Source organism: Triticum urartu, chromosome 4A (assembly GCF_056163025.1).
Source record: "Triticum urartu cultivar PI428250 chromosome 4A, HENAU_Tu73, whole genome shotgun sequence".
In the NCBI taxonomy this organism is placed as follows: Eukaryota; Viridiplantae; Streptophyta; class Magnoliopsida; order Poales; family Poaceae; genus Triticum; species Triticum urartu.
In genome coordinates this window covers 69,867,536-69,894,540 of record NC_141876.1, presented here as the reverse complement: position 1 = coordinate 69,894,540, position 27,005 = coordinate 69,867,536, and the positions used below count along the sequence as shown (strand labels likewise).

The following is a 27,005-nucleotide window of genomic DNA, read 5'->3' as shown; positions in this document are numbered from 1 at the left end:
ATCATGTTGCAAAAGGGGACATTAACCTTAAGCATGTTCGCACCGATAAGCAATTGGCGGATATATTCACTAAACCACTTGATGAGAAAGTGTTTTGCAGGTTGAGAGGTGAATTGAATATCATTTATGCTTCAAACTTGGAGTAGGAACTCCATTTGATACATGCGGGGCATGAGCCTATGACTAATCCTCGATATTTCTCTTATGATGCTATTCATATGTCTTGGATATATTTGTACCTTGCATGTTATCTAACTCGTGTAGGTACTTGGTTGAATCTAAATCTATGAGATTGCTACTCACTCACATCTTGAGAAATCTCTACATCACCAAGTCTCTACACAATGGTTGTTGAAGACAAGGAATCACGAAACCATTCAAACATATCCTTTGGCAAATTCTATGTTGAGTCTCATGATTGTCATTTTGGATACACAAGTGCTCTTCCTTGCAAAGCTAACCCATGTAGGTAGATGAACTCAAACTCTAAGTGATGCTCCCAACCCTTGATGAACTACATCAACCTTGAGCAACCCACACAAGTTCAACTACATGAGCAAGATCAACACCACCACCCAAGGTATGTTATTCCATCTTAGAGAAGCTTTACTCCAAGTCATGAGTCAAAGCAACTCGACAAGATGTGAATACATCAAAAGGCTTAAACGAAAAATGGTAACCCCATTTTGAGCTTAAACGATGAGTATGACCTATGATCAAGTGCTCTCACTTGACTCCTAAGTCAATATACTCTAACATAGGTGACTTTGTCGCCGACCATCTCTAGATGAAGTTCTCGTGTGTCTCTCCATGCTTTTGTCTCTTGCATATTTGTTTCCCATTTCAAAAAAAACTTCATCTAGAACTTTTAGTTTCTTTTCTTTCCTTTTTGTTCTGCATTTTCTGCATCCAATTCATCGCGAATCTTTCAGTAAATTCCTTGCATATCCTTGTGAGATCTTACTTGTCTAGTGAGCTGAGGTGACCAGTGGTTTCACTCTAATGAACTCGGTCACACCGGTTTGTTCTCTTCGGCCCAACTGAAATCTTTTGGTGCAACCGAAGCACACAACTCGGAGTCACCGATTCCACCACAGGAAAACTAACTTGCCACTTATTCCTGATTTCTGTTTGCTCCAGCTCCACTCAATGATTCTTGTCCTCTACCAGCATCATATTAGGCATGCTGCTTTGCTCTGTGACTCGAGGACCAACCCATTTGTATCACATGTCCAGAAGAGCCCTTCTTAGAAATTGATGTCAAAGGGGGAGAGAGAGATCACATCAAAGCTTAATCCTTCCTATAGGGGGAGAAAGAGAGAATACTCAGGGGGAGAGAGTTTCTCAACTAGGAGAAAGTAATATCATCAAAGACCCCAGATGCTTGGTGTTCAAGAGGAGAGATGTCACATGTCTTTAAGAGGGGAAAGACATGTTTGGTTGCTTGCTTTAGCTCAAGCTCTGTTGTTTCCTTTTTTGTTGCTCTGATTTTCTGTTCCCTATCTTCTCCCAATATCCCATGCAGATTCAGGGGGAGAAAGACATCTAAGGGAAGGAAATCTCTGATTTTATTGCATATCTTTACCTTTGGGGACATGTCTATATCCAATGTGGTACTTAGTACTCACTCTACATGTCATCCCAGTCTTGGTTCTCTTGTGGTTTCTCTTGCTTGCTCTAGTCAGTAGGTGCATCTGTGTTATTTAACCTTGTTTGCGCAGGTTCATACCATCCTAAGCCAACTCAAGACCACAAGGTAAGTATATGCATCACAGTCATGTGAATGAGAAGTTCTTGCTGATGTACATACTGTTTGCAAGAAGGACTCATGAGCATGAAGGTACATTTCTCACATTCACATCATTTGCTCTGATGCATATAGCCAAGATACTGTAACACATTGCTTACTCTGTCATGTTTACGCATTCACATGCTCCTATATTCAATATTCACATGATTGCATACATGTAGGGGGAGCCTATGCATGTTACATGTCTTTCCAAAGCTTTACTTGTTATTCTCTATATATTTATCTAAAGCTTTGATGTATGTTGTCATCAATTACCAAAAGGGGGGAGATTGAAAGCACAAGTGCTCCCTGGGTGGTTTTGGTAATTAATGTCAACATATCTCTTGTTGGACTAACACTTTTACCTAGTATGTTTCAGATAAGTTCAACAATGGAGTGGCATGCACTAGAGGATGTGGAACCCCTTCAAGATGCTAAGGACAAAGGATTGGCTCAAGCTTCAAGATCAAGACTCTACATTTTCTATTTTAGTGATCCAAGATCACATTGAGTCTATAGGAAAAGCCAATACTATCAAGAGGGGATGAGGTGTTGCTTAATGGCTTGCTTGCTCAAAGTGCTTAGTGATATGCTCCAAAACCCTCAACTACCTTCCCACATCCACATATGACCTAAACCAAAAGTCAAACTCGGCCCCACCGATTCTATCTATCCGGCGCCACCGAGTTTCAGATGTCATAGCCACTGCCACAAACCCTAGCAAATCGGTTTCACCGATAGGGATCTCGGACTCACCGAGATGGGATTGTAATCTCTCGGTGTATGTCCATTACCAAAATCGGTCTCACTGAGTTTGAGAAATCGGTACTACCGAGATTACAATACAAACCCTCTGGTTAGCTTATTACTAAAATTGGTCCCACCGAGTTTGTGTAATCGGTCTCACCGAGTTTGCCTGACCAACTCTTTGGTTAGCTTATTACCAAAATCGGTCCCACCGAGTTTGTGTAATCGGTCACACCGAGATTACGTTATGCCCTAACCCTAACCATATCGGTCCTACCGAGTTGCATCTCAGTCCCACCGAAAATCCTAACGGTCACTAGGTTTGCTGAATCGGTCCGATCGAGTTTAACCATTCGGTCCCACCGAATTTGGCAAATTGTGTGTAACAGTTAGATTTTGTGTGGAGGCTATATATACCCCTCCACCCACTCTTCATTCGTGGAGAGAGCCATCGGAACATACCTACACTTCCAATACACATTTTCTGAGAGAGAACCACCTACACTTGTGTTGAGGTCAAGATATTCCATTCCAATCATATGAATCTTGATCTCTAGCCTTCCCCAAGTTGCTTTCCACTCAAATCTTCTTTCCACCAAATCCAAATCCTATGAGAGAGAGTTGAGTGTTGGGGAGACTATCATTTGAAGCACAAGAGCAAGGAGTTCATCGTCAACACACCATCTGTTACTTCTTGGAGAGTGGTGTCTCCTAGATTGGCTAGGTGTCACTTGGGAGCCTCCGACAAGATTGTGGAGTTGAACCAAGGAGTTTGTAAGGGCAAGGAGATCGCCTACTTCATGAAGATCTACCGCTAGTGAGGCAAGTCCTTCGTGGGCGACGGCCGTGATGGAATAGACAAGGTTGCCTCTTCGTGGACCCTTCGTGGGTGGAGCCCTCCGTGGACTCGCGCAACCCTTACCCTCCGTGGGTTGAAGTCTCCATCAACATGGATGTACGATAGCACCACCTATCGGAACCACGACAAAAACATCCGTGTCTCCAATTGCGTTTGAATACTCCAAACCCTTCTCTTTACATTCTTGCAAGTTGCGTGCTTTACTTTCCGCTGCTCATATACTCATTGCATGCTTGCTTGATATGTATTGTGTTTGTTAAACTTGTGCTTAAACTCCACTTAAACTTAAGAATATTAAAAACTGCAACTTTTGGCACTTAGTGTCTAATCACCCCCCCCCCCCCTCTAGACACCTCTTCTCGATCCTTTCACCAGTCCACCAGAAACGCTCCCTGAAATCCAAATACATCTTGGTGTTTCCGGGGTGTATCGAGTATGGTGAGTCATGAGCTTCCTGAAGTATCAACTTCCTGATCTCTGCATTATTTGGCACATATACACGGTCCTCAAACCACAAGGTGTCGTGCTCATCCTCACGAAAACCTTTGGCTTTACCTTCACTCATCTTCTCTTTTATCTTGGCAATTTCCTTGTCATCCTTCTGGGCTTCTCTAATCTTTCCCAACAATGTAGACTGAACTTCCATTGCTGCAACAAAACCTCTAGGAACAATCTCCAAAGGAAGCTCCCTGAGATCTTCTGTTAACTCCTTTGGCAAACCTCCTGTTACTAAGGTATTGGCATAACTCTTCTGGCTCAAAGCATCTGCTACGACATTGGCCTTGCCTGGGTGATAGTGCAACTTCATATCGTAATCTTTTATAAGCTCCAACCATCTCTTTTGCCTGAGATTCAACTCCTTTTGTGTGAAAATGTACTTCAAACTCTTATGATCTGTGTACACATCACAATGATTTCCCATAAGAAAGTGTCTCCAGGTCTTGAGTGCATGCACTACAGCTGCTAACTCCAAGTCATGTGTGGCATAATTCAACTCATGCGGTCGAAGTTGACGTGAGGCATATGAACCAACTCTTCCATCTTGCATAAGTACACCTCCAAGTCCTAAGCGAGATGCGTCGCAATACACTTGGAAATCCTTGTGTATATCTGGCAGAATCAGCACTGGGGCTGTAGTCAAACATTTCTTCAACTCCTGAAAACTTGCCTCACATTCATCTGTCCATTTGAACTTAGTGTCCTTCTTCAACAACTCCGTCATGGGCTTCGCAATCTTAGAGAATTCTCAATGAATCTCCGATAATATCCTGTGAGTCCCAAAAAACTACGGATCTCTCCAACTGAGGTGGGTGCCAACCACTCAGTGACTAACTTAACCTTGGTGGGGTCTACTGCTATACCTTCTCCTGATATAACATGTCCAAGAAATCCAACTTCCTTCAACCAAAACTCACATTTTCTGAACTTGGCGTATAACTGATGTTCCCTGAGCTTCTCGAGAACTAAACGCAAATGCTCCTTGTGCTCCTCTTCATTCTTCGAGTATACCAGAATATCATCAATAAACACCACAACAAACTTATCCAAGAACTCCATGAATACCTTGTTCATCATACTCATGAAATAGGTAGGGGCGTTAGTCAATCTGTATGACATAACCGTGTACTCATATAGCCCGTACCTTGTGGTGAAGGCTGTCTTAGGTATATCTTGTTCTCGAATCTTCAGCTGGTGGTATCTTGATCGAAGATCGATCTTGGAAAAGACTTTTGCTCCTTGCAGCTGGTCAAACAGATCATTGATCATCGGCAGTGGGCATTTGTTCTTGATTGTTACTTCATTCAATGCCCGATAATCAACAACCATTCTCAGAGACTTATCCTTCTTCTCAACCAGGAGCACCGGGGCTCCCCATGGTGACGAACTTTGTCGAATGTAACCTTTCTCCAATAACTCCTTGATCTGCTTCTTAATCTCCTCCAGATCATTTGCGGGCATCCGGTATGGTCTCTTTGATATTGGTCCGGTGCCTGGCAATAACTCTATCAAAAATGCAATGTCTCGATCTGGGGGCATGCCTGGTAGTACCTCTGGAAATACATCTGGGTAATCCTTCACTACAGGCACTTCTTCCTAAACAACTCCCGTGAGAGAATTTACGTGAGTACTCTTAGGAGTATGCCTGGATACATACTTAATCCTTTTTCCCTCCGGGGTGGTGAGTAGAATTGACCTACTAGCGCAATCAATGTTTCCTCCATACTTCGATAACCAATCCATCCCCAGTATCACATCCAATCCTTGGGATTCCAAAATTATTAGGTCTGAGGGGAAAACATGGCTGCCAATGGTTAAAGGTAACCGGTCGCACCATCGGCTGGCCATATACTCTGCACCTGGTGAGATCACTAGCAGGCGTGTCCTAAAGGCTAAGGTGGGTAACTTAAACTTGTCCACAAATCCCCTTGAAATGTATGAATGTGATGCACCAGTATCAAAAAAGAACGAGAGCGGTAAATGACTTAACCAAAAACTTACCGATAACTGCATCTGGCTGCTCTTCAACCTCCTCCACGTTCACGTGGTTCACTTGTCCCCTGTTGAAAGGGTTGGGCTTCTTCCCAGAGCTTCCATTACCATTGCCATTCTTCAACTCTGGACAATCATTGGCGTAGTGTCCAGTATTCCTGCACTTGAAACAGGTAATGTGACTCTGGTCCTTCTTGGCAGGTGTTGCTGGGTTAGAGCGGTTCTGATTGTTGCTCGCTCCATTCCCATTCCCACTCTTTGGGCCACTGTGGTTATGAGAACTTCCTCCATTGTGAGTGTGGCCTCCATGGTTATGGGTATATCCTCCCGAGTTCAGGGTGAAACGGGGCTTCTGCTGAGCTCCAGAATTGTACTTCCCTTGTCCACACTTCCTCTTGCGGCTCTCAATCTGCTGATGCTTCCCTTCAATCATAAGAGACTTATCTACCAACTCCTGGTAGTTGTTAAATGTTGACACCATTAATTGCATGCTCATCTCATCATTCAGCCCTTCCATAAACTTCTCCTACTTCGCGGCATCCGTGGCCACATCATCTGGGGCATAGCGAGATAACTTACTAAACTCGTCCACATACTGAGCTACAGTACGATTCCCCTGGCGTAAGTTGTGAAACTCACGCTTCTTCATGCTCACAGCTCTAGTTGAGACATGGGTTGTGCTGAAAGCTTGCTGAAACTGCTCCCAAGTGACATTGGCTATAGGAAAAGTGGTTGTGTAATTTTCCCACCATGCGGCTGCGGGTCCATCCAATTGATGTGCGGCAAAACGCACCTTCTCAGCATCTGTGCAACCGGCAGTGGTTAACTCCCTTCCAATCCTGCGTAGCCAGTCATCCGCAACTATGGGCTCAGTGCTACTGGAAAACACCGGCGGCTGTAACCTTAGAAAACAGGCTAAGTTGTCAACTGGAGGTGGTGGCGGAGGGTTGTTGTTGTTGTTGTTGCCTTGGTTCTAAACTAACAACTGCATCAAGGCATTCTGCTGCTGGATCAACTGAGTGAGCTCCTATGGGAAGACAAATCCGGGGTCACGTCTCGGAGGCATCTGATTGGTTTAGAGGGAAGAGACTAGAATAGAATGAGGTCTAAGGAGAAAGCACTACCCATATGCACATGAGATAAACACAATCATATCATATCACTCAATCAAGCAAGCAAGGGAATACAATCGATCTAACTATCGTTACAGTGCTCGGACTATTTTATATACATGGGGAAACACTACTGATCATATGGTGGTCTACTAGAAATTTTGATCGGTGGAAGACTCCATGATATCCGCTCCAGCTTCGTCTTCATTGTCATCATCACTACCATCAGGGTCGGAGTCGGTGTCGTCGATGATGATGTAGTCTTCAGAATGCATCTCCTTAGGTTCGTCATCTTCTCCTCCTGGCGCGGGGTCTCCCATGAAAACTCCTAGCTTCCTCGTCAGGTCGTCATTCATCTCCACAAGTATCGTCATTTCCTCCTCATAACCATCGCGTGTAGACTTGAGTTCCTCTTCTAGCTCTGTGATCCTGGTCATCGCCTTCTTCAAATCTATCATGCTTGCGCACATCTGGTTCTCCTGGCGACAAATGTGACGGTTTAACTCCTGGATGAATGTTGCAATGGACCTGTCCTTCCTGGTGCTGATCATCTCCCATTGCTCATCTCGGCGCCCACATATCTGGTAGATAGTGTCCTTAAGCTCCTTGTGATAAACTTCGCCGATGCGTCCCATGGCGATGTGGGCTGCCATGCTCTTTCCTAGACTCCAGGTTGGTGCATCAAAGGAAAAATCTATGGACTCAGTGACTGACGTGAATGTCCTTCCTGGAACTTGAACTCGAATCATCCAACGCTCCTATTCTGGTAAAGTGGCGGTGTAGGTCCCGGTGAAGCTTGGTATTCCGATGTTCAGATACCTAGTGACTTCCTTCAAGTGTCGTCCAAAAGGGGTGTCTTCATTCGGCTGTGTAAACTTGTTCCTTGAGTCCGCCATCATAAAGAGTAGAAAACAGAGAGGAGTCTGAAATGAGTAGAGAAGAGTGATATATGGCTCATCTTAGTGGTCGTGTCCTACATTCAGCATGTGCTCTGATACCATCTTGTAGTAACCCGACCTCAGACGGTCAAGTCTCTGTGCTTCAGTGTCATCCCTGGATCGGTAATGCTGACACACACAGTACTCGAAGGATTTATAATAGAGTAGCAATCACACACTTATTACATCGAATGTCTCAAAAGAGAACTTATTACAATAAATATGGCTTAAGGCCATCTAAATAAGATAACAACGGAAGACTTGGAATATAAAGTGAGTCCATCAACTCCAACGGCATAGCTGAGTGCACGACAACCGACCTATGGCACCTTACTCGTCGTTTGAAAAGTCTGCAACATGATACGTTGCAGCCCAAAAACGGGTCAACACATGGAATATGCTGGCATAGTAACACAGTAGAGCAAAGAACAGATAAATGCTATCACTACATGCATATATGGCTGGTGGAGGCTCTATGGTTACAATGTTTTTGCGAAAAGCCAATTTTTCCCTACAACAAAGGAATATATTTTATTTAACTATCATGGTAGTTGAAACAACATTGAGAATGGTACCCCCATCTCAATCCCAATTAAAAGTAATTATCAACCCAACAAATTAATTTAAAGTGATGAGATCCATATGATAATCCAAAAACCAGATACTCAAGATGTCCATAACCGGGGACACGGCTAACCATGATTAGTTTGTACACTATGCAGAGTTTTGCGCACTTTTCCCCACAAGACTCGATCTCCTCCATTGGATTTCTTGCACTAAATGGTGTTTAAGAAACGGATGACTGAGACACAGTCTTTCAGAAGCATTAACTCTAACCCCGGGTAGACCGTACCAACCTACATCCCCTACATCTGCTAGTCTACCACTAGAAGAGGTCATGCAACTTACTCCACTATGCTAGAGCCCATAATAGCTTGTGGCTGCACACGGAAGTTTCAAGCATGAATAATCTCATGATCCCTTTGAGCCTGGGTGGCGGACCATAGGAGGATCGCACGGTATAACCCCGGGATCTCCTAGGACAACACTGGTATAACCCCAGGTGCCCACAAGCAATCCACCCAGATGTGTATTAAAATTGCCACCTTAAGTTGAACCATTAATTAACAAACTCACATCTGTCATGGATACTCTCAAACCCAAACCACGTCTACGAGCATAGCTTGGCAATATAAGCATAACGTAGTAGTAACTCCCAAGGGTTTGATAATAAACAGGTAATAGGTTCTACCTCATCTGCTACTTCCCAAAACCCACATGGTAAAACACATCCTAATGCAATGTTTGAGGATTGAAACTAATGCATAAAAACTAGGTATGAAAGAGTGTGATCAATGTGTTACTTGCCTTGCTGACGATCTGCAAATCCTAAAGACTCGTAGTAGCACGCTTCGCACTCCGAGTATTCTATCGCAAACAAACAATATCATACATAAGCAATCAAGCAAAGAAGCACGGGTAAAACTCAAATAAGAAGATCTAACCAGAAAGTGCAACTAAAGAACTCCGGTTTGCAAAAAGAATCAAATCAAACGGAGCAATGAAACTGAAACTACAAAAGAAACAAGATCCGATTACTAATCTGGACTAAAGTCAAATTTTTAGAGTACCAAAATCTTGTTCAAGTTGGTTAAACGGAAAGAGAGCTTCGAGATGAAGATATGGGCGCTTGTTTCACCCGATTTGGATAAATGAGCGAAAAGATAAACTAAAATGAAGATTAGGGCAGGAATCACGATCAAAAATAATCGTGGAAAAACCCTGGAAAAAAACCGAGACGAACAGGCTAACGAAGGAACGTTCATTGTCTGCGGCTAACTGACGAACAGCGTTCGTTAAAACGAACGTCCGCTATTTAACTAAACCGAGGAAAAACCCAACAAAAATGATCTAAATAAAAAACCGAGATCTAGGGTTTCGAAAAAAACGGCGGTTTTTCCTGAGAAAAACCGGACGGCGGCGGGGTCGGCGGCGGCGGGGCGGCGACGGCGGACGGCGACGGCGCGAGGCGGCGAAGGCTCGCGGCGGTGGCTGGCGCTGGGATCGAGGCGGCGGCGCTAGGGTTAGGCGGGCGCGACGCTGCGCGACTTGGGCCTCGGGGCGGCCGGCTCGGGCGGGCTTTAAAGGCCTTCGGGCGCAGTGTCCTGGACAGACACGGCCCGTTAGGTCGGTGACTTTTTTTTAAATAAATCCTGACTCGAAAAAACAAATAAAAGAAATACTAAACTGAGTCCAAAAATCCTGAAATAAATTTTCACGGTCCTTTAATAATATTGCGGACAAAGTGAACATTTATTTGGGCCTCTAATGCAATTTTGAAAAACGCATATTTTTTCTAATTCAAATAAAATAGCAACAAAAACCCAAATAAAATTACTTATTTGATTTTAATATTTTTTTTCTCTGATATTTCATTTATTTTGGGGAAGTCATATTATCTCCTCTCATATATTTTAATTAGAAATATTACGGAGGGGAAAATAATTAAAATCAAAATGATCCTTGTTTTGATATTTGATAAAATTAAAATATGAAAAACATGAAATCCCCAACTCTCTCCGTGGGTCCTTGAGTTGCTTAGAATTTCGAGTACCACAAAGAAAAATGCAGAAAAATATGATATGCATGAATGATCTATGTATAACATTCCAAATTGAAAATTTGAGATGTTACAGGTGCATACTTAGGGTGAACACTTATACCTTGAAATTTAGTGAGAGAACATATTATAATGCTACCGTTATACTAAGCAAAATAAGATGCATAAAGGATAAACATCACATGCAATCAATATAAGTGATATGATATGGCCATCATCATCTGGTGCCTTCGATCTCCATCTCCAAAGCACCGTCATGATCAGCATTGTCACCGGCTTGACACCTTGATCTTCATCGAAACATCGTTGTCGTCTCGGCAACTATTGCTTCTACGACTATCGCTACCGCTCAGTGATAAAGTAAAGCAATTACATGGCGATTGCATTTCATACAATAAAGCGACAACCATATGGCTCCTGCCAGTTGCCGATAACTGTTACAAAACATGATCATCGCATACAACAAACTATATATCATCACGTCTTGACCATATCACATCACAACAAGCCCTGCAAAAACAAGTTAGATGTCCTCTACTTTGTTGTTGCAAGTTTTACGTGGTTGCTATGGGCTTCTAGCAAGAACCGTTCTTACCTACGCATCAAAACCACAACGATTTTTCGTCAAGTATGCTGTTTTAACCTTCAACAAGGACCGGGCGTAGTCAAACTCAATTCAACTAAAACTGGAGAAATAGACACCCACTAGCCACCTGTGTGCGAAGCATGGGGGTAGAACCAATCTCATGAAAGCGGTCATGTAATGTCGGACTGGGCCGCTTCATCCAACAATACCGCCGAATCAAAGTATGACATGCTGGTAAGCAGTATGACTATTATCGCCCACAACTCTTTGTGTTCTACTCGTGAATATAACATCTACGCATAGACCTGGCTCGGATGCCACTGTTGAGGAACGTAGTATTTCAAAAAAAATCCTACGATCACGCAAGATCTATCTAGGAGAAGCATAGAAACGAGCGGGGAAAGTGTGTCCACATACCCTCGTAGACCTAAAGCGGAAGCGTTTAGTAACGCGGTTGATGTAGTCGAACGTCTTCGCGATCCAACCAATCAAGTACCGAACGCACGGCACCTTCGCGATCTGCACACGTTCAGCTCGGTGACGTCCCTCGTACTCTTGATCCAGCTGAGGCCGGGGGTGAGTTCCATCAGCAGGACGACGTGTTGACGGTGATGATGAAGTTACCGACGCAGGGCTTCGCCTAAGCACTATGACAATATGACTGAGGTGTAAAACTGTGGAGGAGGGCACCGCACACGGCTAAAGATCAACTTGTGTCTACGGGGTGCCCCCCTCCCCCGTATATAAATGAGGGGAGGAGGAGGGCCGGCCACAAGGGGCGCGCCCAAGGGGGGATTCCTACTAGTAGGAGTAGGTTTCCCCCTTTCCTAGTCCAAGTAGGAGAAGAAGGAAGGAGAGGAAGAAGAGAAGGAAAGGGGGGCCAGCCCCCCTAGCCCTTATCCAATTCGGTTTGGGCTAGGGGCGCGCGCCACACCTTGGCCTGCCTACTATCTTCCACCACTAGGCCCACGATGCCCAATAACTTTCCGGGAGGGGCGGGGTTCCGGTAACCCCCGGTACTCCGAAACTTATCCGAAACGACCCGAACCATTCCGGTGTCCGAATGTAGCCTTCCAATATATGAATCTTTATGTCTCGACCATTTCGAGACTCCTCGTCATGTTCGCGATCTCATCTGGGACTCCAAACAACCTTCAGTACATCAAATCACATAAACTCATAATATGAATCGTCATCAAACGTTAAGCGTGCGGACCCTACGGGTTTGAGAACTATGTAGACATGACCGGGACACATCTCCGGTCAATAACCAATAGCGGAACCTGGATGCTCATATTGGCTCCTCCATATTCTACGAAGATCTTTATCGGTCAAACCGCACAAGAACATACGTTGTTCCCTTTATCATCGGTATGTTACTTGCCCGAGATTCGATTGTCGGTATCATTATACCTAGTTCAATCTCGTTACTGGCAAATCTCTTTACTCGTTCCGTAATGCATCATCCCGCAACTAACTCATTAGTCACATTGCTTGCAAGACTTATAGTGATGTGCATTACCAAGAGGGCCCAGAGATACTTCTCCGACAATCAGAGTGACAAATCCTAATCTCGATCTATGCCAACTCAACAAACACCATCGGAAACACCTGTAGAGCATCTTCATAATCACCCAGTTACGTTGTGACGTTTGATAGCACACGAAGTGTTCCTCCGGTATTCGGGAGTTGCATAATCTCATAGTCATAGGAACATGTATAACTCATGAAGAAAGCAATAGCAATAAACTAAACGATCATAGTGCTAAGCTAACGGATGGGTCTTGTCCATCACATCATTCTCTAATGATGTGATCCCGTTCATCAAATGACAACACATGTCTATGGCTAGAAAACTTAACCATCTTTGATTAACGAGCTAGTCTAGTAGAGGCATACTAGGGACACTATACTTGTCTATATATTCACACATGTACTAAGTTTCCGGTTAATACAATTCTAGCATGAATAATAAACATTTATCATGATATAAAGAAATATAAATAACAACTTTATTATTGCCTCTAGGGCATATTTCCTTCAGAATGTTGATGTTTTTCTCCATAAAATTGGTCAACCTATATGAAGTTTGACTTCAGACAAATCTCATATGTGGAGTAAAAAGGACCAAAGAGAGTATCAATGATGTACTCCATTCACCGCATCACCAACAATTTGAAAATAACTTTAATTACAATTAATCTTGCAAATAACATTCATTGTATTAATTACATTTAATTTCATAATGGCGAGGTATCAACTCACACAAGTACCATGAAGCAAGTCATATTTTGGGCGAGAAAATTTCTTATATATTTATTCATAATGCCATGGCAGTAAAAGAACACAGAAACAATAAAAATACATTCATATCCGTAGACCATCTAAACTTTGTTGATATCCGTATTAATTACATGCAATAGAAAAATGTATTCATATCCGTATTAATTACATGACCGTTTATATGTTTATGTGCATCGTTGCATGCAATAGAAAAATAAGTTGCTCATGAAAAGGTAAAAATGCACCGCTTCTAATCCTATCGAAAGTAAAACGATAACGTTACCTGGTGAACAGTCGCCAGGAACACCCGTCCAGCAGCCCTTCTAGATGCCACACGATCAAGATCTGATGGTGGAAGTTTCTAGATGAAAAATGCACTAAAATAAACAAAATGTCTGCCTTTTTGTAAAACTACCATCTCCAGGAACACTAAAACTGCCATCTAGGTGGTTCGCAAATGCCACCCCTAGCTGGCGGACGGTCGCCAGCTAGAGGGGTCCAAGTAAAATTGGTTTGTTTCGTTCTGATTACAATGAGGCAAGGCGCAACTCCGCTCGATGCCACACCAGCTGGTTGTAAGTTGCCTAAAAATAGTTTTTGGGTTGGTCGATTTTGAAAGGACGGAAGAACCCGGTGAAGGGAAGGAAGAAGCAGTCGACGACTCGCCGGAGAAGCCCTCTGGTCTATATCTTAGGGTGGTAAGCGACCCCATTATCTATCTTAGTGCCTAAAAATAGTTTTTGGGTTGGTCGATTTTGAAAGGACGGAAGAACCCGGTGAAGGGAAGGAAGAAGCAGTCGACGACTCGCCGGAGAAGCCCTCTGGTCTATATCTTAGGGTGGTAAGCGACCCCATTATCTATCTTAGGGGTGTTGGCGGTGGGGTGCAGGTTCGTCGGAAAAAATGGTTCATGGCTGAGTTAGAGGGATGGTCTGAGGCGATGGGGGCACGGCCGTGGGCGGTGGTTGGGGGGAGGGCGAGGCTGGAGCGGGAGCGCCGCCGCCACAAGCGTCGGCAGCACACAGTTAGTCTGATGATAGATCTGGAGGTCCGAGGTTAAAGAAGGTGAACAATGACTGTTTCAGAGGTTGAAGAAGCTTAATCGCCACCCAATGGCTCATAGCGAATCCGACTTTCCCAAATTGGATTTTCAGTCACATGACCGCTCCATGCTAGCTCGTCGCACGCTAGTGAAGCCCTTAAGTAGAAGTTCCAAATGGATTGTACAATTATTTGTTAGAATTGTGATCAAGGAAATATTTTATATCTCCTCTCTTTGCTACACTACTGAATCAAACTGATGAATAGTGTCTCCCCAAAGAAAAATCGTGTGTTTCTCATCCCTTTTTCTATCATAACGAATGAAAACTTTATGCAGGCTTGTTATTGCCAATTCGCCATCATGAGCTTGACATTAGAATAGAAACTTGCCAATCTTCAACAGGACATACATAAATCAGGCGTCATTTTATGGTTTACTTGGACCCCATGAATCTCACTCAGCTGAGCGACGGAGTATAAAAGCGCACTACATAAAACATCAGCATCTTTTATCATGTTCCTTTTATTTTCTTTACCTTTTCTGTGCCCAAAAGAGCTTTTACTGCTACAATCTTACAGTCAAAGAGGCAAAAAGGAGCAAAAAAAATAGGAGTTACAAAATGGTGGCCATAATCACTCCGAAACCACTGCGCTACCGGTTTTAAAGTACACACAGCACACGCAAAACCATATTATGGTCTGTAAATCAGAAAGCACACTCCAAAAGACAAGACTTCTAAAATACAGTCTCTCGCCATCTCTCTATCAACATGGCAATCAGCAGCACAAGCTGTGTCTCGTCTCTCCTGTGGCACGAATCAAGTTCAAGGTTCACTAGTCGATATGCTGGGCGACGATGTTTGCGGCATTCCTCTGCCCATTGAGAACCCACGGGTGCCGTCTGGCATACGCGGCCCTGGAAGCTGTTTGTTCGCTCCTGCGGGAGGCGATGACTGTGTCTGCTGTTGCTCGGCCTTCACTGGGTGGCTGGAAGGCGGGGTTCCGACAGGATGGGCGCCACTCCGGTTGTTGTTACCTTGATTGTTGCTGTTTTGGTGGTGGTGCTGCTGCTGCGGATGGTTGTTATGGTGGTATTGATTGTTGTTATGGTTGTTATGGTAGCCACGCCCTCTGCCTCTACCTCCACGCCCTCGGCCTCTGCCACGCCCACGGCCTGCATCTCCAGTGCTCTCCTCGGACTGTACAAAATCAATTGCTTTCAGATCTATGGGGAAAAGTCCCTTCAAACAAGCTTGGAGGTACATAAACAGACACAATCAATTGAATCTCAAAACATTCAGATGACAACTCAAATAAAAACAGGTAACCTTGAAGCGATGTACTGTTGAAACTACAGGGCAAGTACCAAGTTGAAATATTCTTCTGGTATTAGCTGGTTGACAGCAAACACACACACACTGCTCTTCCAAATTGGGCCTATATTTGGACAAATGGTTGCAATGGTACTTTTTAAATTCTTTCTATGGTGTGTTCAATAATGTTGGCAAAGGTGCACTCTGGTCAGGCTGGGGATTAATTAGCTTATAAAGTAAGAGAATGGTAGGAAAGAAAAAGTTTGAGTCAAGGTGGGAAATCCCTCCTTTAACTGTCCATTAGCTAGATAGAGATGAGACCTCTCTGCAGAAAACACCCCAGCGGAATACGCTCTGAGGCGGACTCAAACGCAGGTGGGGGAGACCACCACCGTGGGCTCAAGCCACTGAGCTACTGCTCAGTTCTCAGAGAATGGTAGAAACGAGGGAACATATTATCAATGGTCTTAATGTCTTGTGAAGGAGAAAGAACAGTTAAGTGTGGTGCTTACCCAATAATATGCTGAATAGAGACAGAAGATAATGAGGCGAATCAAGATAAAATATCATTAAATCTCATGCTCACCTTTACTAAACAAGACTGAAAAAAAAAACTGTATGTTCCGAAACGGCAGAAGGAATACTTACAACATGCTCTCCTATTGCATCTGATGGTTGAGATGTTTCTTCTGAATGTTTATCATTTGGTTGATCAGAAGTGGAAACATCCTCCTCACCATGTACATCAGTTTCATGCCCACCCTTCTTACCTTTGCCTCCCTTAGCCTATAACACAAAACACATTATAATGTTTTAGGAAACAGTTTTTTTATGCAACATGCAAACAAACAAAACAAAGGATTGTTGGCATATATTGAGCAAAGTTAAAAGAAAAGCACTATGCCTTAATTGTGCACTTTACCACCGCCTTGCGCTTGTCTGACCAAAGCGCAATTAAGCACTGAGCGTTTTGCCATCGCCTAGAGCCTAGGGGCACTTAAGGGGGGCACCCCGTTTTTAACTAGGGAAAACTTTGTTTTTGCCAGTTTTTGCTTTTAACTATGATATTAAGCTACTTCTAGAATACACAAACAAATTTTAAAAGCACTGTATCATATTTTAAGCTGCTATTGATGTAATCTTCAAATGATATATCAAATTTATGATTCTTCCTAATAGGTCAGAAGTGAAATAGACGGGTCACTGTTTGAAGTTTGAACATACTGTAGGGTGAAGGTTTGATTAAACAGGGAGGCGGACTACTTATGTTAAAAGAGGCCTTGCTAACAGCAAAAGGTTCATGATTTTTTTTTAGAACAAGGTTCATGATTTTTTATCCCAATGCATGTCAAATATCCATCTTTGTAAGTTACAGTTTCTAAAAGGCAAATGCTTTTTATTTTCATATTAAGTTATTAACAAGCTAAACTTACACATGTTAGAACACATCAATCTTCTAGAGTATATTAGTCGTAATTTCCTTGGAGGTGCATCCAACAAAGATGGAGAAATTTTGTGGTGGTAACTCATATGGACACAAATTATACCAAGTAAAAGTATAAAACATAGGGACGTGGAGTATCTACACCCGAGCTCAAATGAGCTCAGGTGAACAGTAAAATCAAAAAACATTTTAAAAATGTTCAAAAAATTCTGAATTTTTTTTGTGACAAGCTTTGACAAATGTTCTAACTGCTTGCAAAATTTCATCTTCAGATCACATTTGTGGAAGGCGTGACAAAAAAACAAAATCGATGCTCTGAAAATGCTACTTTCAAAGCATTTCGGAGCACTGATTTTGTTTTTTTTTGCCACGCCTTGTACGAATGTGATATGAAGATGAAATTTTGCAAGCAGTTAGAATATTTGTCAATGTTTACCACAAAAAAATTCAGAATTTTTGAGCATTTTTAAAATATTTTTTGATTTTACTGTTCACCCGAGCTCATTTGAGCTCGGGCTGAGAAAGGACTTTCCGAAAACATAGTTGCAACTTCAAGTAACGACAATCTTCAAAAGGCATGCCAAGCCAAAAAAAGATTGGCAATGCTAGTATTAATTCTTGCGTAACGGTTAAAGCCTAACACATCCTCGATTTCACATCCATAACCTCAGAGGAGACTCAAATGCGGGTTTTTTAACAGTAGAAAACCATATGATGGTGCAGTTTGGCTTGAATACAGCCACAATTTAGTGCCAGCTGGTTTGAAACACAAACCATGCATGAACATCACCTACTATACTTCCAATTTCGTTCCTTGACATAATTGATTATGTCAAGTGGTGCTGGATGCCATTATGAAGTGAAGTAAATGCAACTAATGGTACTTTCATTATGGCAGACTTCAAATTGATATGCCCGGAGGATTCAAAATGGATAGTGTTGAGCCACTACAGTATTTCCTTCCAAGGGAATTGCAACATTCTTTTCTCAGAGCAAAAATCTGGAATGCATAGTTCTTATAGGGGGGCAAGTGGTATTCCCATATACTTTACATATTCAATTACTGCCAATTAACATCCAATCGAACAAGATGTTATTTTTGAGCGAACTAGGGCATGAGTAAATCAGTCTATAAGGACATGTCTCAAACAAAAGATGCTCGAATAAAGAATTTTGTGTAGTGTAGAAAGTCACCGAAACTGGGTGGAGGGGTGTAACAATAAGCATGACCGAAAATTCCATCACGTGAACAGTTGAAACCATCTCCATGAGTCAACTATATATGATTACTACCTCCGTCCGGGTTTATTAGTCCTCCTTGTATTTTGGGTTAAACTTTGACCTTTGATTCACTAACAAAAAAATGTTATGTACCACAAAAATAGTATCATCGGAAACCTCTTTCGAATATGAATCCACAATATAAGTTTTGTGACATACAACGTATATTTTGTTAGTCAAATCTATAGTCAAAATTAGGCACAAAATACAAAGGGAACCAATAAACCCGGACGGAGGTAGTATATGCCAAACATGCTTACTGCAGAAGCTTATGCCTACCATTATGGAGTCCAGGTGACGCAACATGAATTATAAGCTTGTCGCTATTGAGACAGATTGCTAGGCTTTGGAGTTGCTGAGGAGAACAAGTGAGAATCATAAGGCAAGCATTTTGCCGATTCTCAAACAAATCCAACAGCTTGGCGCAGGTGGTGGTAGTGGGTAGTTATTTTGACATTGTTTTTGTAAGCCAGGGGCGGGGAGGATGTGGAAGTTCAGCCCTTGCCAAATTTGTTGCGTTGTTCACAACCAGACAGTGTCTGGCTGTCCAATGCTCTGAACTTTGTAACCCTTGCATTCGGTATGAATTATGATTGTAATTGCCAATCAATTAATATATATTTTTTTGGCTCCTAAATGAAGAAACGAGTATTTTTAAACACACACTTTGACCTTGGATCCTAGTAAATGAACATACGTAAGGTGAGCTACAAGAACTAAGGAGAAAATATGCATTATTAATGCATCATTCCAAATGTAAACGAAGTCACATTTTGCAAAATGACAGAATTACGAGTATAAGAAATAAAGTTGTACAAATGCTTCATTCTTGTAGCCTCGTCGCAACCCGATGACTTGAGATGTTATGGCAAGTACTTATCATCATGGGGTTTTGCTTAAGCAGTTAAGCACCAAAACTATCTCATGTCCAACTGATTAAACCCAATGGATGATTACCATGCAAGAATTCAACAACCGAACTCTAAGCCCGCTTCTCCAGTTCCTCTCATCATTAAGCACCACAATCTGTATTGGATGAAGTGATGTCATTGGTAATACGGGCAAGCAAGTAATTATGCTATTAAAGAGGTTATGTGAAGATAAATACCGCTTTTTCAGCATCCTCAATAGTCTCATACTCAACAAAAGCATGCAGCTGCCATCAGGGAAAAACTATTAGCTTGACATGCATCAATCAGCAAAAGGTGCACTAACACACATCAAGGCAATGGTGAAAACAAACACTATTATAATAACAGTTTAGCTGCAGAAATGCAATCATTCATTTAAACCAAGCTGCATATCATAAATTTTTTGGTCAATCTGTTTAGGCATCTGAAGCCATACTGCATAACAGAGAGAGGATGTGTGCGACCATCTGGTGGGGGAGGCAATGTACATGTATTAAGGGCCAGTTCTTTTTGTGGCTTGTTTGAGCTTCTAGAATAAGCTGCCCCCTAGCCAGCTTATTTTAGAAGCCCAACCAAAAATATTCTTTTAGAAGCCTACTGGTCAAGTCTTAATTAGTAGGCCTCATAAAAATGGTTGGGCTTCTAGAATAAGCTGGGTAGGGGGGAGCTTATTCCAGCTTATTCTAGAAGCCAGCAAAAGAACTGGCCCTAACTCTTCTATCTTATTGTATCATTGGTAATGAGAAAATGGCACATGGCATTAAAACCTTTTATGGGGACGTGGTGGCCTCTTCTAAAGTACTCCAGTTGATCTTAAAATCTCAATTTTAATTGGATTATTTTATTGTATGGAGAGAGGCCACTTAACAGGCCTAGTCAGCAACCCTGCCCCCCCCCCTCCGTTTTTATTTTTTTCTCATCCCTGATTTTTTCCACTGGTTTTCCCCAAAAACCACATCAACAGCCCCACCTATTATTGGCTTACCAAATAAAATTCTGTTCTCTTTATAAAATCTTCTATTTTTACACAATCGCACTGATATGGTACATAACTCACAGGCTAACCCACTAGAATAATTGTGCCCCTGTTGCAACTCGCGGGCAATTATCTAGTCTAATAATACCATGTAAATAATGCATCCACACATATCCACCCCTACTTCACATCAAATGAACATACGTTGTACTGAAGTTAGTCCATTCAGGTTGTCCAAGGATACAGGGTTCAGGGAAGATTCAATTGACCAAAAATAGTTACCCATGCAACCATCACAAAACAACTGCCATTAAGAATATGGTATTTGAGTGTTATAAACAGGAATAATAATTACCTTGTTGGCAAAAAGCATATCTAGTTTAGCAGATCTATTAGTAACTGGACCACTGCCATTTGGGGTCTGAGGATAGCATGTTCTGATTGTCTTTACACTGCAACATGGAAACAAGAATCAGCAGAGAAACATGTATCAGTTTTCTCAAGACAGGAAGAGAATAGCTGCACTTTTTTCTGATCTACAATAATTATTACCTGCCAACAGATGAGAAAATCTTCATAAGGTTCTGGTAACAATGATCATCTGGAAGATTTTCTGCAACAACAATTCGGGCCTACAAGACACAGCAAGTCTTCCTTGTTACAGTCCAGCTATTTTATCCATAAAAGGAAACTAAAGCATATGGTTGTTGCATGTAATGTATAAAGACCTCATAATTACCTGTAGTTCCTCTAAATCTGATTCTGTAAATGGCTGTACACGCTTTACTCTGTTCCCATCTTCACTAACCACCTGCATGTATAACCAAACAATCATAAATGTAACTGCAGTCATAAGTAACATGCAGGGGAATGACAAGCTAGCAGTAGTAGATGTGCTGCGGTTGGTCATATTCTTATGACTTATGAAGTACCCTGTTGACGAATGAAATAATTTCAAAAATAATAAAAGTCCGTTCTGAGATCTGGCCACATTATACAACAGGATTATCATTGAACTTACAAGCTTTGATGAAGTTCGAAGAGCTGAAGCAAGCATGGAACTACTTTGCACCAGAGCCTTAATTTTCTTAAAGGAAGCAACAACTGACATCGGTACTGCATTAAGGAAGAATGTAAATCAGATGCCAATTTATATTTGTTTGTCCAAGTATCAAAGGTGGTAATTTTTCTCTATAATAGACAGAACTTGATTTCCCGTTCTTTATCAAAATAAAGTAAACAAAACTAGCATATGGAAGTCACACACTCACAGTTGAAAGATTTTCATATGAGAGAACTCGGTCAAATATAGGTACTCCATTCGATCCATATTACGTGTCGCTGCTTTAGCACAACTTTATAGCGACAAGTAATATGGATCGGAGGGAGTAACTATTTTCTGATCAGTATGGCAACCATTGTCCTGTTAATAACTGAGGTAGTAGAAGATAATAATACATGATAAGATTAAAAATTATTTATCTTGATTTGTCAATTGGTATTGGACAAATCATAGTCCAATCCTTTGAACCAATTTTAGAATAGAATGGATCAATGCAATCCTAATTCCTAATTAGGTCAAAGACAGTCCAAGAGAAATTCTATCCAAAGTAACATAATATACTGCAAAAAGAAAAGCACGATCTATATTATGTTAAGTACGATGCTATCTTCATTTCAAAGAAAGAAGTATCTTCTAGGAAAGTAACGAAACAGTAACATGCATAATATATCCAGTTATTCATTTCTGGAAGCCTCTTTTGAGTCTCACTGTCAGCTGAAAGCTTTAAAGTAGCAAGATCATAAACATGATTTTTTTTTCTATTCATGCAATAGAAAGCTACAAAAATAAAAATAAAAAGTGAATGAATGAATGATGACACCTTCCAGAAACAATCATACAATCAACTTAATCAGTTTAATGAATTTGCATTACATGTCTCAACAAAATAGCTTGAGATGCAAGCATACAACTCACCATATCCTTCAGGATCCTTAGAAATAAACCTCATCAAATGTTCTGTAGTGGCCAGGTTTATATCACTGAAGTAATACTCCACCTGCAAGGTTTATAAATTTATGAAATGAAGAAGTAGAGGAAAAAGCTATTCTTGTAATATAATAAATGAAAAACAACAACATTCTCAGTAAAATATAACGATGTACTCCCACCGTTCCTAAATATAAGTCTTTGTAGAGATTCCACTATGGATTACATACGGAGCAAAATGAATGAATCTACACTCTAAAATGCATCTATATACATCCGTATGTGGTTCATAGTGGAATCTCTACAAAGACTTATATTTAGGAACGGAGGGAGTGCAGAAGATAACGATGTACAGAAGAGTTGGACTGAATTACAGTTTCAAATAAAGACGTACTCACAATATAGACCTATTTAATTGACATGATTGGCTCTATGAAACTTCACGTGTAATTATATGTTACAGCCCCTATAACAATCACTGCTCCTGATCTAATTACACCTATTCGAGATCGAGCAACACAACAAGGAACAAGAGGAGCACCAACCTGCTTGGTGATCTTGTGCAGCACGTCGTCTGTGGTCAGCTCTCTCCCCTGCTGGTGTGCCTGGGCCGGCGGTGGCGGCGGCGGCACCGCTTGCTCGGGCCCCATCTCATGCTCGGGCACGGCAACGAAGCCCGGGCCAGCAGCACCGACCGCCGCGTAAAACTCGAACGGCGGCCGGGGCGGGGGCGGGGGCGGGCCCGCGGCGAAGAAGGACGCGGGCGGCGGCGGGGGCGGCGCGGCGAAGACGTGGATCACGGGCTGCACCGGCGGGGGCGGCGGCGCCGCGACACGCGGCACGAACTCCGGCGCCTGCGCGTTGAGCCGGCTGGCGGAGCTGCTCCGCGAGAGGCCCCCCGGCAGCTCCTCCCCGGCCGCAGCCGGATCCTGCTGCGACATCGGGCGGGGCTAGGGTTTCGGCGCCAGTTAGCAGCAGCAGCAGCGGGAGCAGCCGACGCTGCCGCGGCAACAGGGTAGTTGTGGGACTAGTAGCGGCAGGGGGGCACTGGCGCTAGGCGGGTGGCTGGTTAGGGTTTGGGCACGGCGGGCGCGGCGGAGAAGGGGAGTTCTCGGAGGTCGCGGGCGCCGGCGAGGTCGGATATTTATGGGGCGCGACACGCGGAGGCTTCCACGGGGGATCGGCGCCGCGGCCACGCTCCGCCTCCGATCGGAGAGGGAGGTGACTGGCGTGGAGGGCGGGTGGACCGGGCGTATGGTCTGGTGGGTGAGCCGACGCAGGGCGCGGCGTCCGTTTGGGTGTTGGTGTGTGGGCCGGGCGTAGGGAGGGGAGGGGCGAGCAGGGCGTGGGGCCGGGGGGGCAAGCGAGGATTGGATCGAGGCGGACCGCACCCCGTTGGGTGTCGTGTCCGTATGATTCCTCGTGCGCGAGCAAATCGGGTGCGGCCTGCTTGTGTAGGCGCGTGTGCGGGCAGGAGTAGCCTACTCGTGGAAAACGGCTTTCTATTGGCGTATGATGGACCGAGACTGCTACTTTTGCTAGGCAACGGCTGTGACCATGACACATGGCGGCACTCAGACCAACTCCACCGCGCGACCCTATTTTGTTCGACCCCGTCCGTTTAAGGTAAAAGGGACAAAGAAGGCGGCCCAGCGCGCGATGGCCCGGACCTGTCTTGTCCGTTTTGTGTCTGGGCCGACCCATTTCGAGCACAAAATTGCGCCGGGTTTGGGTCGTGGCGGACACCAAACGGACGCGCGCTCGTCCGCGTCGGGGCCGCGTGGCAGGCGGCCACCCACCTCCCATCCAGCCACATCAATGCGCACGAGCGAGCGGCCCCACCTGTCATCCGCACGTCGAGCGGTCGCCGTCCTTCTTTAAGTGGGAAGCGTGGACGGGTCGTCGTCCACAGTGCCCCACGCCACCCAGCGTCCTCCTCGAACCCCGACAGCGCAGAAACCCTAGCCCGACTCCTCCTCGAGCTCGCCGGCCGCCCACCTCGCCATGGGCTTCTGGAACGGTAAGGGCAAGCACGACCGCGAGGCCGGCTCCTCCTCGGGGCGCCGCCGCGGCTCCGTGAAGGAGGAGCCCGCGTCTCCGCCGCGCTCCTCCCGTCGGGCCCCCGCGCCACCGCCGCACTCCTCCCGTCGAGCCCCAGCGCCGGCCCCCTTCATCATTGCCCCTAGGCCCTCCGGCGAGCGCGACCGGCAGTACATCTGCGCGGACGTGTGCCGGAGGTACTGGGAGACGAGGACGCCGGTCCCGTGGAGCGACGCCCACCTCCCCAACGGGTGTCACCTCTCCGCGGACCGGGTCCCCATTCCGCCAGTGCCGGCGACCGGCCGTGCACGGCGCGATGAGATCAACCGCCGCCGCCACCTCCTCCCCGACGACCTGTACTACGACCACAGGTATGCCCCCGACTCGCCGCTCTGGGACACATGGCTCCAGGACGAGCACGACGTGCGGCGCGCGTCCTACTTCGCCGGCACCGTGTCGGGGCCGCGGAGGCCACGTGCAGAGCCGCGCGGCGTACGCGGGTGCATGGCCTGACACCCACGTCGTCGCCTTCCCCGTCTCCGTCGCCCCCTTCCTCTCCTCGCATGACAGCGGAGGAGGAGGCCCGTCTCCTGCAGCGTGTCATGGACGACTCCATGAACATGCATGACGAGCGGCAGTGGGACGGCCTGGAGGAGGCCATGGCCCTCTCTGCCGCCGGGGACGTCGCCTTCCCGGAGCTGCAGCTGGCGGCCGTCACGGCGGCCGCCAAGGAAGAGCCGATGGAGGAGGACTCGCCCGCGTTCGAGAAGCTCCTGGGCCAGGAGTGGGGCTGGTCGTGCACTGCGCTGGAGATGGCCGCCGACCTGGGCGTGAACTGGTGCCCCACTCCGGAGCAGGAGGCGTCTCCGCGGGAGGAGGTGGTGCAGGCATCTTCAGCCGTCCAGCCCGCCCTCGTCCACCACGCACTGCCGGCCCACCTCTGGACGCCGCCGGAGTACGTCGACCTCGTCAGCGACGACGACGACACCGGCGGCCAGTGAAGACGGCGACGGCCACGGCACCGACGGGCGTGGCAGGAGCGCGCGGGAGGAGTTTTTTTTATTTTCTTATTATGTTAATTATGAATCTGGGCCTTTTAAGTGGCCGTTGAAACTGGGCCGTTTTGTGGCCAACCTATATATATGTTTTATGTTTTTTTAAATGCGTTTATTTGCTTTTTTAGTTATTTAATTATTATTTTTAATCTCGTCCACCCCGGACACGATTTGGGGTGCGGCCGCGCGGTGGGCGCACGCACGACCCAATGGACACAGCCGGACACGGGCGTACCCATCGGCGCCCCAAAGGGACAGATTCGGCCCAATCCGGACGTCCGTTTGGGTTCGCGTGGTGGAGTTGGCCTCAATCAGGCTACTCGTAACAGGATTATTTTAAATTAAAAAATAGTAGTACTCCCTCCGTTTTTATTTACTCCTCATATTAGTTTTGATCAAAGTCAAGCTTTACAAAGTTTTACAAAGTTTATAGACAAAAATATTAACATATATACAATAACAAATCAATACCATTAGATTCGTTGTTGAATGTACTTCCACGTCATATAGATTTGTTATACTAAATATTTATATTCATTTCTATAAATTTGGTCAAACTTTACAAAGTTTGAATTCAGTTAACTCTAATATGCGGAGTAAATAAAAACGGAGGGAGTATTAAGATATGAAAGAAAAAAAATTAATAGTGAAAAGTAGTACTCCCTCGGTCCCATAATATTAGTGTCAAAAACGCTCTTACATTACTATGAGACGGAGGGATAGCTCAGGACAGGAAAATGAGAAGTTAATATTTCATGAGAAATTTTCTCACTAACTATGTCGCATTTTTTCTTTGAATTGAAACCTTAAGGCATGAGGGATTATGGTACAACCTATCTATACATATTGTCATTGTCTTGTTATCTGAGCTCTCCGTCGGGGTATGTTCAGAATCACAATTTCTCCTTTAACCCCTCCCCTCCTCGCTCTTCTAGCATTTTTCGTTATCAGGGTCGTCGACAAGATAGGAATTCTATCCCATATCTCTATGCATTGACCTACTAGAAATATTACAAATGTCCTGGAGGCATTTTGGGCCATGTTGTTTTACGGGAGCCTAAACCCTAAAACCCCAAACATTTTGACGTCATATTGTTTCTCAAGTTACTTTTGTCGTTTTCTTCATCGATGCCCTGGTCGTCATTGGCAATGAAAGGGAAGTGGTGCTCCATCAGTAACTAATCTGGTGTAGATCTTCATCTCCAGGACCATCCCCTTCACATTCCCTTTCGACCACAACCCATGGTGGTCCTCTAAAGGGAGTTAGGGGTGCTCAACCCTCATTGATTGGTGGTTTATCCTTTCCTTTCTTGCTTCTAATACTTCACTTTTTTATTGCCCTTAAGAGATGTCGGTTTATGCTTCCATGCAGCGACTGCACTAAATTTCTGGTCCTCGCATTTGGAGCAAGATTTTTGAATAAGACAAAATAATGTGCCTCGCCATTTTTTTCATCATGGGTCAAAAATGCTGCTTGTGCGGGTGATACGCTCACATTGCATCCGCTGCATATGCACAAGAACAACCTCT

The 27,005-nt window shown here is 44.4% G+C and overlaps 1 protein-coding gene and 1 pseudogene across 1 annotated transcript; one reads left to right on the top strand and one right to left on the bottom strand.

Annotated features, from left to right (window-relative positions):
• Positions 1–14,957: 14,957 nt before the first annotated feature.
• On the bottom strand, positions 14,958–23,752 carry LARP6B (RNA-binding protein). The gene is made up of 10 exons (XM_048713777.2): positions 22,926–23,752; positions 22,369–22,450; positions 21,412–21,506; positions 21,130–21,201; positions 20,943–21,022; positions 20,746–20,842; positions 19,612–19,659; positions 19,461–19,529; positions 16,427–16,564; positions 14,958–15,664 (listed from the first exon to the last, which is right to left on the bottom strand). Exons 1-10 carry the CDS (start codon positions 23,319–23,321, stop codon positions 15,290–15,292), a joined length of 1,452 nt encoding a protein of 483 aa, XP_048569734.1. The 5' UTR covers positions 23,322–23,752; the 3' UTR covers positions 14,958–15,289.
• A 632-nt stretch (positions 23,753–24,384) lies between these two features.
• Positions 24,385–25,421, top strand: LOC147974831 (uncharacterized; annotated as a pseudogene).
• Positions 25,422–27,005: the final 1,584 nt, after the last annotated feature.